The following is a 10,413-nucleotide window of genomic DNA, read 5'->3' as shown; positions in this document are numbered from 1 at the left end:
AAATTTACAAATTGATATGGCACAATATGATTGGATATGAGATAAATTCAAATTTTGAGAAACCCAATCATATTGTACCACATCACTTCGTAAAAGTTTTTTTTGTAAAATATGTTTGTAAGCCTAGCATTTTCCATCTAGACTCAACTATATATCTATCAGTAAATCTCTACATTCTAAGGCTTCCATGGTGCACTCATTAAATTTTTTTTACAAAAAAAAAAAAAAAAAAGCTTCTGTGGTGCACAAGAAAGTTCCTCATCTCCTTTGGAAGTTAAGGAATTTGATGCCATAGGCAAAGACAAAGAAGAAGAGGACCACCCAACCAATATGGGCAAAGACTACAGGGACAAGAAAGTCATGGTCAAAACCCATGTAGTCCTTAAGGAATTCATCTACAGCCTTTGGTTCTGAACCAGGAATTTCAAGTAAATTCTTCTTGTCACCAACTTGAGATGCGAAAATTCCATAGATTGTCCAAGCAACTGGGGAAGCCCAGTAGTACCACCTCCACCATATGGGGATCATCTGCAGTGACAAAGCATGAACTATCATGATTAATTGCAGTAACAATGAAAGACTATTTCAAAACTAATTAGAAAGTTGACATAATTAACAACTGCCACATTAGAGAGTAAGAACTTGAAAGTGTAAAAGGAGTTCGAATAACGTTTCTGTTTCTATTGTTCCGATGTGGATGGTTTGATTTTGTCGTGCATGACGACAATGAAAATAAGATTTGGTTTTGAAATTACGTACCGGCCTAGGGATGAGGAAACCAGAGAACAAGTTCCAAAAGTTCAAGAAAAAGGACATGACAATTGAAGCAATTTGATGGCCCGGAGTGAGTGCAACAACCATCATCCCATACATTGAGAAGTATGTAAAGCACATGAATATGAAGTAGTAGAAATACAAGAACTTTTCCAGCTTCCAGTGGAATCCAATCATTGAGTATAGAAGAAGAGAATACACAAACGTTTGAATTGCAACATAAATTGTCTCAATAGCCACCTGCAGCAAAAATGTTGCCCATCAGAATATATACAGAATGCATTTATATATTCTTTCAAGAGAACAAAATATTTGATTAACTCAGAGCAACTTCCAATCTCTTACCTGAGCAAATGCATAAGGCAACTCTGAGTACATTCCAGCTGCTCTTTCACGGTAAAAGACAGTTCTCTCTACTGCCACCACAGATTGCACAGCAGAAGCATTGGTACCTCCAAGGAAAAAAACAGCAGCATATGCAGCTCCCAATAGATTAGTCAGGTCTTGCTGTTTGTGTCTATTGACAAAATTAGATGCAAAAGATTTCATATAAGTACCCAAATTGCCGGTAAGAAAGAAGAAGTACGATATTATTGTTAGAATATTAATTAAATGATCAAACGTAACCATTCTTATAAGCTTAAGCTTTTGAGATAAGCAGTGATTTAATAATTGTTTCTATTTTGATTCCCAAAACAGAAAACATACTCTTAGAAGTGAATTTAGACGGGGCATAAACTCATAGAAACAAAAGGAAATGAAATTTAGTATGAAAAATTTTAGACTTACATCTTGTCTCCTTTGCTCCAGAAGATAACACCAAAAAGAATACCAATAACAATCGTCATGAAAAATCGAATTGCATTGTACTCTGAGTTTCTCCAGTATGACCAATGCTGCTTCCAGAAACAAGCCTTGCACTGAGTTATAAAGCTTTGAGAGTACTGTGTGCGGAAGTAAAGATCCTGGGAACCTGGTTGGGGAGTGCTTAGCTCCTTGATAAGTTCCTGATTTCTCCTGAAGATTTGAAAAGAAAAATTCAGTGACAAATCAGTACAGATGCAGACAGGTTGGCTATAGAAGAGAGAATAAAACAAACAAAATCCTCATATTACTCACCGGTAAAGGTCAGAGTTGGCATAAACTTCTGCAAAATCAATGTCAAGTTGAGCCTCAACTGCAGTAGAACTGACCTCTAACATCCAGGTAGCAGGATTGTATCCTTCTTTGATCTTGGGAACCCCTGGGATAGCCTGGAAAAAATTCTTAATATTAGTCAAACTTGTGCTTAGAAAATTTGGAGAACAAGCTTCATAATCCTTAAAAATTGTCAAGAATAGTCTGAATTGAACAATCTAATTCAAGAAAAGGAGTTTCTCATTAAAGGGATCCAACATCGATAATGCAACTAGAACTAGCAATAGTATGACAATAGACTGCTGGAAGCTTCAACAAAAACATGTTGGAAAGAAGTTCAGCCAAGTGTTTTATGGAATTTGGTGTCAAAAGATTTCTTGACTATACAACAAGAACAACTGGAATCAAGCATGCAAGAAAAATGGGAACTCACCTCAAAGTATTCAACAAGTTTGTGAGAATGGAGACCAAGAGGTCCGGCATAAATTGCTTGTCCTCCCCTTTTCATCAAGAAGAGCTGCAATCATAAGACAATATGAACACCTGAAATGATGTAACAGCATACAAGAACATATAATGGATTGAACAAGCTAAATAAACCATACCTCATCAAATGATTCAAATATGTCCATGCTCGGTTGGTGAATTGTGCAAACAACAGTTCGTCCTGTATCCACCGTGTTTCTTACGGTACGCATGACTATAGCAGCAGCTCTAGCATCAAGGCCTGACGTAGGCTCATCCATAAAGATGATGGAGGGGTTAGCAACCAACTCCACGGCAATGGTGACCCTCTTTCTCTGCTCAGTTGAAAGACCATCAATTCCTGGAAGTCCAACTAGAGCATTCCTCAATGAGTTAAGCTCAACCAACTCCATAACTTCATCGACAAACATCTATAAGAATCAAGAAAATCACCTATCAACTTTATTGTCCATCTGATTCAGTTTCTCATATTCAAAACAAACTATAGAGTAATATGATAATCAGTTTGACAAACATGCCTTTCGTGTTTCTTTCTTTACATCCAAAGCAAGACGCAGCCAGGCAGAGTATACCAGAGATTCATAGACAGTAACATACGGGGAATGGATGTCATTTTGTTCACAATAACCGCTGACCCTAGCAAATGTGGCTTGGTTCTTTGGGTAACCAGAGATGCTAATACTTCCTTCAATATATCCACTAGTCTTTCTTCCTGCTAAGACATCCATTAAGGTAGTCTTTCCAGCACCACTGACACCAACTAATGCTGTCAATATACCAGGTTGGAAAGCTCCACTAATGTCTCGCAGCAGCTGCAGTCGGGTCTCATCAACCCCCTGGCTCTTCATTTCCTGAAAAGAAGACAAAGTTTTTCTTAAGAAACATCAAAGAATTGTTTATTTTTTGTATTATTTCTGTTCTTTAAATATGAAGAAAAACACTTCAATATATATTCCTGCTAAAAAAGTGACTTACTGCTGGCATATCAACATAGTAATTCACATGGTTGAAAGCAAGTGAAAGGGGTTGGAAAGGCAAAACCATTCCTCGTTTAGTTTGAACAGAGCTGTCAGTTCCTTGAGCATTTCTCACTTGCATATCAATACCTGTAATGGTTGTTAATGTGATGGTGGTGCTAGCATCCTAGATGTAAAGGCATATTCAGTAAAATTAGTACTACAGCAGGATCACATGGATGAAGAATGGTGCAAGTGGCGATGAACGGGCCATAATTATCACATAATGCTTTTCTTGCTAATATCATGCTCGATGCCCCAACAGTGGTGAAGAGACATGATGTGGTTGGTGAAGACTTTGTGTGGCGTCCCACATCTCCTGGGTATGGAGATATGGATGTGCTTATATGTATACTTACACTCTTCATGACAACAACATGTTTTAAAGCCGTGATGATCATGATCCCATCAGAACTTTGAAGTTAAGCGAGCTTAAGTGAGAGTAGTACAAGGATAGGTGATCTTTTGGGAAGTCTGGTTTGGGGGAGCCAAAAGCGGACAATATTGTGTGTTAACAGGATGTGGTGTTACACTTTGGTTCTTGTTACCTTTGAATTTGATAGATAATCCATAACATTTATGTCAAAGGCTACTTCAAGAATAGTGCAAACATCCAAGTTATGATGCATAAAAAAACAAAAGTATAGTGTAACAAACCTTCTAAATTGGATTCCAATTGTCGCTTAGGCTTGCTTTCGGACTCATCATCCAGAATCACAGCTTTGGTATCTCCGAGAGCTGACATTGAGTTGAAAGGAAACAACAAAAAGTCAGCACATGGATCTCAATGTCATTGCCATATGAAAAACCAATATAGCAAGTGCAAAGTATTCACTTACGCTTCAAGAATGTCAGGGCTGCAATGAAAAGAAAATTGAAAAAAAGAGAAAACCCAAAGAGTGCTGCTATACAAATCCAATACCAATATGCTTCAGTAAACAAGCCTCTTTCCTTGAGAAGGGCCTTTCCAACTGTTGGTTGACTAGAGTTGACCACAGGCTGTACAAAAGAAATAACAAAGATACTAAGCATATATCATTGAGGGCAGAGTTGAATTTAACAAGTGTGGAGAGAATTCAATTGAGATGATAAAATTCACTGCAGATCATAAAGAGTTTTTCTATCCTTCAGAAGAACTTACAGTGCTCCATCTGTCATCAAGAAACTCATTAATAGAAATTGCATTTTGTCCATACATCATGGGAGAAATGTAGTAGCCCCATATCATCCACGACTCAATGTCATCTGTGTGCCAAGTTGAGAATTTAATATCTTACAACATATGAAATTATATAGAAATTTTTCAATGTAATTTTCTCAAGATTCACAACAATCCTGGTATTAGATGGGTATAGGCAACAAATTACTTTGATGACAAAATACTCTTAACAGTGAACAGAGAAGAATTCTAACCTTTGGAAACAATGAAACCTCCGAGCACAAACACCATTAGTAGTGTAAAGAGACCAAGTGTATTTGCAACAACCTGTGTTCTTCCAACGGCTGCAATGAATCGAAAGAGGCAGAGTGCCATCTGATGTATGCCAAAGAAAGCCAAGAACTGTTTGAAGAACCTAAACATATAGGACATATGTCAACAGAAGAACCTTTCATTTGTCAAACTATCATATTCCAACGTTCATTAAGCATAAAAAAGCTAATGCAAAACTTCACTTACTCCTAATGTTTAGGCACTTTTGCAATCATTCTTAGTTTAAAAAGTTGCAATATCAAGTTCTCATGTTTTAAAAGTTTGCAATGCTACCCCTATTGTTAGGGTTTAGGATTAAATCAGACGGTAATCAGGTGAAATGTCCCTTATACTCCTACAAAACTAATAAAAATAACAATTTACCCTTAACAATTACTCTATGATTGTATGTCTGCATTTTTTGATAGGGTATTTTGGAGATTTTGGCATTCGTCATTAGGATTTAACAGAAAATCCTAATGGAGTGGTGACATTGCAAACTTTTAAAACACGAGAACTCAACATTGCAACTTTTTAAAGAGAGTATGATTGCAAAAGTGCTAAAACATTTAGGGGTAAGTGAAATTTTCCCAAAAGCTAACACTAGGAAAACAAATATTTAGTACTTACCTACTAGCCCCGGGTGCAAACCCAATGGTGTAATATGTAAGAATGATCCAAATACCAGATTCCATCAGTGAAATTGGAATTCGAAGCAGCCAAATGGGCACTGCAAAAGCCCATGCAGGGTAGAATAAGAAATCTCTTTGTTTGAAGAACACAGGAAGCCTGAAAATTGTCATTGCAAGTTCTGCCAGCCCATTAAACATGACATTAATGAGACTGAAAAATAGTGCTCCCCAAAATTTTGCTCCATCTTCTATTTGACCAGATTTCATTTCTGTTCTTAAGAACACAGTCAATGTGATCGTAGCCATGATTGTTATCTGAGTAGTTTTGAATATATATATGAATGAGTTGCGCTTCATCAGTAGCCATTCCCTAGAGAAGCAAGCCTTGAAGAGTTCCATGTTGGAGATCCCATACTTTTCTCTCACCAAAGCAGCAGGATGGGCACTGGATTTATCATAAGGAATTCTCAAATCTTCAGAGAGTTGTTGGCCAATGTGAAAGGAGTTAAAGGCCCTTACAAACTCGGATACCGAGATATATCTATAAGGTTGGTTCCTTTTGAACCAGTATTGTTCCTGGTCCTTCTTGGAAGTTACTTCCTGCAGAAAGTCTGCAACACCTTTCCTCTCTGGACATTTGAAGCCTGTATGTTCAAAGAACTCAAGAACATTCTCACACGGACCCTGGTAGACAATCTGGCCATTGGAAAGAAGAATGATGTCATCAAAAAGATCGAAGGTCTCAGGCGCAGGCTGCAAGAGAGAGATGACCATGGTGATATCCATGACATGAACCATCTGCTTCATGAACTTGACAATTTGAAACGTAGTGGAGCTGTCCAGCCCCGTTGATATTTCATCCATGAGTAATGCTTTTGCTGGTCCAGCCAACATTTCTCCTGCATTCAATACAAACACTTCCAGCTTAAAATTCACAAATAGTTTTGTCTTCTATTTTCAATCCCCATTGACAGCTAGTGTAAGAAGATTACAAAATAACATAAATCAAATAGCCAGAATGGATTTCTTACACATATTAACTCGAAAATTAATTTTCAACATCTAGGACAATTATAGAAATTATTTATCACACATATCAAATTTCAGAGTGTGAAACTAGCAACTTCGTGTTTCCCATTCCCTATCAGCTTAAGCTTTTGAGATAAGTATTGATTTAACATCGTATCAGAACAAATGTCCTAACATGTTTGTACCTACTTCAACTTTTGGGACAAGTAGTTATTTAATATAGTATTAGAACTGAAGTCGTGTTAACATTTCTTCTCAGCTTAAGTTTTTCGGACAAGTGATTTACAGTATTATGCGGGAAATTCTTCCTATATGAAGATCCCTCAAAAAAATTGTATGTTATTAACACATACCAGTAGTTACACGCTTCTTCTGTCCACCAGAAATACCCCTTCTCATGTCATCTCCCACCATGATATCAGCACAGATATCCAATCCAAGTATCTGCATTGGAAACCCGTGAGTTATATAGCATACAAGAAAAAAAAAAATGAACCAACAAGCTAAGTGACGAACCCTGAGAACATAATCTGTGGTCAAACTTGTCTCCTGTCCGGCCATAGCTGTAGCTTTCATGAAGGCATCAATCTCCAGGTCTGGATTAATTCCCCCTTCTTTCTCCCGTCTAGACAACTCTGACAGCATTTCATACCTGGTACCAACTCCTAGACAACGTCCAGAGAAATCTAATGTCTCACGAACAGTCATCTCACCATAATGGAGATCATGCTGGCTAATGTAAGCACTGGTTCTTTCAGGTACAAATTCATTGAATTCATGACCACAGTAGGTGACTTTCCCAGTTACCTGTTCATTGAATACATGTCAAAACTGAAGAAATAAGGAAATAAAGAAAACAAAGACAAAAGATTTACAGGTGGATCAGTGTTTGACACATTCGTCCACCACTAGACAATAGTCCAATAGGGCTACATTTTTACTTTTATTACTCGATTGATTTATGTTACAAATTACTCCTATTTATAAGAGAATTGGGGTAGGTGAAGATGATACAAATATAATAGGTGGACATAATATCAAATCAATCAAATCTGATTATCTAAAAGATGTGAGATGATATGTAATCAGAATGATTTGAATACAATTAAATCTGATTATAATCATATATTCTAACAAAAACTACTTGGCTATGTGTGTTAGTAGAAACATAATACGTAGGGGGAGAGAAGGACAAACCCTTAAATCATCAGCCAGTTTCCCAGCAAGTCCTTGTAGCAATGTTGTTTTCCCTGACCCAGGAGGCCCTAGAAGCAATGTCATCCTGAAAAAGGATAAATCAATAATAATAATAATAATAATAATAATAATAATAATAAAAGAACATTAGCAACTGGACTTAAATAGTATTAACAACGTAATTTCTTATGGGGTTTTAGCATATATAATAAATATGAGATTGCAGCAAAAGACACTAGTACTGCAGCACCTACAGAATTCATGAACATACCTTGATGGTCTGACTATGCCACTCACATCTTGGAGTATCTTGACAACTCTTTTCTTTGATGGAGAGAGTCCAATGGTTCCAAGAACTCCCTGTTCACATTATAAATTATAAATTGATGAAGAAAATATTGAAAGTTACCCGCAGAATGGTAGAACAAGAGAGAAATTATTACCTCTAGTGCATTCAAGGTGGAATTAAGCAGAGTTGGAAGTGCTCTGGTCCCAACATATGCGTCTCCCTCAACCGATAATTTCTGGAATGTAACTTCAATTTTAGGAATCTCTATTCCTACCCTGTTTCCAACAAATTTAGTAGTCAATAATATTTTAGATTGGAAGGATAAATCATTAACTTTTGCTTCTGTCGACAGAACAAAAACAAAAGGAAAAACAGAAGCCAAAGAATTCTAAGTCCTATGTTCCCCAAGAAATGGCCTAATTTCACCTCAACAATACCAAATGGTTGTATTTGGCAAAACCAAGTGGATTTTTATGTTTTCTTAGGTATCAATGGATGTACCAAGACTGAACAAAGAAGAAAATCATTTGCAGAGAAGAAATATTTCTCCCTTACTAATGCTTTGACTTGAGTTGTTCTTCAACACCTATTATTCAATTGCAGAGAATAATTAATGGATAAAGAAAAGAAGTGAGAACCAAACGCCAGTCGATTTGCCTGCTACAACTTTTGCCTTACCAGAGTTGACCTTATTCTTTTTTCAAAACCAAAAACCACTAGATTTAGTATCTAATCCTTTTTTGATGTTCTCCATTTTCCCAGCACCCAAACAAAGAAGAAAACATACAAACATATATACATACGAGTAATGCTATTTAGTCAACTGTCGTACAATTAGAATGGCACGACGTGAAAAGCTTGTAAAAAGAATCATCCAAATGCTGATTTTCACTGTAACACCATAATCATACACGGTCGATAACAGTCTACTAAATAAAAGATCATATATAGAAACCAACCTATCAGTTCTGGCCCTGAGCCTCCTGAGGAACTTCTCATTATCCTCTTCAACAAATTTGAGAATACTCTCCATCAACTGCTTCTTTTCTTGAGTACCAAGCTTTGTGACATCAATCTCACCATGCACCACCCTCCCATTGCTCATCACCTGTCTTAGCATCCCTGTCCTCAGCCTATCATACGTTGGCAGCCTCTCTATCGCCGCCCACTTCAGCTTCTCCTCATCGTCCGCCGCCTGCCGCCGGCCGCTCCGCTGAAACACGTCCGGTTCATTCCACATCTCTCCCACACTCGCTGACCGCCAACTCCTACTACTCGTCTGCCTTGCCAAGTCCTCTCCGGTCAATGCCGCCGCCATTTTTTACTCCTCCACCCGTCACCAAAACCTCAAGTTCTTTTTTAAAAAATCCTCACTATATGCTGAAAAGTTTTGTCACCCAGCCTAGCAAAATGATGATGAACAACTCTTGGGGTTCTGGAAAGAATATTCAATGAAATGCTAACTATACACAAACTTATGAAGCCTTTGATGAAGCGTAGAGATTATAAGTTTTCAATATTTCCACGCTTTTGAGAATTTTCGCGTTTGGTGTGTGAGAAAACGTGGAAAAAGAGAGAGAGAGAGAGAGAGAAAATATATACGTTTATATAGCTTCGTTTTTCAAAATTCCTTTCCGACTGTAATATTTTCTTTCTTTTTTATTTATTGGATTTTTTTTTTTTTTTTTTGGAGGGAAGCGGGGATTTCATTTATTTATTTATTTTTCTCTTGTGGGTGAAAGTGGGACTCCTACACGAGTACAAGCAATTCATAGAGTATTAATGAGACACTTTACTTTTCCATTTTGTCATTTATCTCCTTTTTCAAATTTGCTATTTGTTATTGAATCATGCGGGAAATATATATATATATATATATATATATATATATATATGAAAATAGATGAGAGGTAGGAAATATATATGAGAAATGAGAAAAATAACATTTATCTAGAGTATTATTTTAGAGTGAAAAATACGGATTAAGATTCCTACAATTTCAAACTGCTTGAAAAATATCACTTATTAAAAAGATGACATGTTATTAAGACCACCCAAAAAAAATTCATTTCTAAAATGCTTAAAAAATCGAAAGACAATTTTTTGTTCAAAGCTTTTCTACAACATAAAAGACAAAAATCTGATTAAAATATACTCAATTTTTAACTATAAACATGTCATATGTTTAATGGGTAACTTTTTCAAGTCGTTCGATACTTGAAAATGGTCTAAATTTCGTAATTTAAGAACCGATTTCTTTTTTTAAAATGATAAAAGGGATCCCTAATCAAAAATTAAGAGCTCTCACCATTTTCTTTTTTGACTTTCTTTTTAATGCTCTACTTTCTGACAAGCGTGTGGATTACGGAAGCTGGACCTCTC

General features: G+C 36.6%; 1 protein-coding gene across 2 annotated transcripts; it reads right to left on the bottom strand.

Moving 5' to 3' along the window:
* Positions 1 to 223: 223 nt before the first annotated feature.
* Positions 224 to 9,542, bottom strand: LOC132163592 (pleiotropic drug resistance protein 2-like). Of its 2 annotated transcripts, XM_088519187.1 has the most exons (20): positions 8,991 to 9,542; positions 8,186 to 8,306; positions 8,014 to 8,102; positions 7,743 to 7,827; positions 7,062 to 7,352; positions 6,899 to 6,989; positions 5,515 to 6,415; positions 4,827 to 4,987; positions 4,555 to 4,658; positions 4,253 to 4,412; positions 4,071 to 4,151; positions 3,373 to 3,503; positions 2,916 to 3,248; positions 2,517 to 2,807; positions 2,345 to 2,428; positions 1,894 to 2,027; positions 1,564 to 1,791; positions 1,120 to 1,291; positions 760 to 1,014; positions 224 to 528 (listed from the first exon to the last, which is right to left on the bottom strand). In XM_088519187.1, exons 1-20 carry the CDS (start codon positions 9,347 to 9,349, stop codon positions 259 to 261), a joined length of 4,341 nt encoding a protein of 1,446 aa, XP_088375313.1. In that variant the 5' UTR covers positions 9,350 to 9,542; the 3' UTR covers positions 224 to 258. The 2 variants fall into 2 exon arrangements, with proteins under 2 accessions (XP_088375313.1, XP_088375312.1); XM_088519186.1 differs by having other exon boundaries at positions 6,899 to 7,352.
* Positions 9,543 to 10,413: the final 871 nt, after the last annotated feature.

This window comes from Corylus avellana, chromosome 8 (assembly GCF_965113065.1).
Source record: "Corylus avellana chromosome 8, dhCorAvel1.hap1.2, whole genome shotgun sequence".
Classification (NCBI taxonomy): Eukaryota; Viridiplantae; Streptophyta; class Magnoliopsida; order Fagales; family Betulaceae; genus Corylus; species Corylus avellana.
The sequence above is the reverse complement of the archived record's forward strand: the minus strand, read 5'-3'. Positions and strand labels throughout refer to the sequence as shown.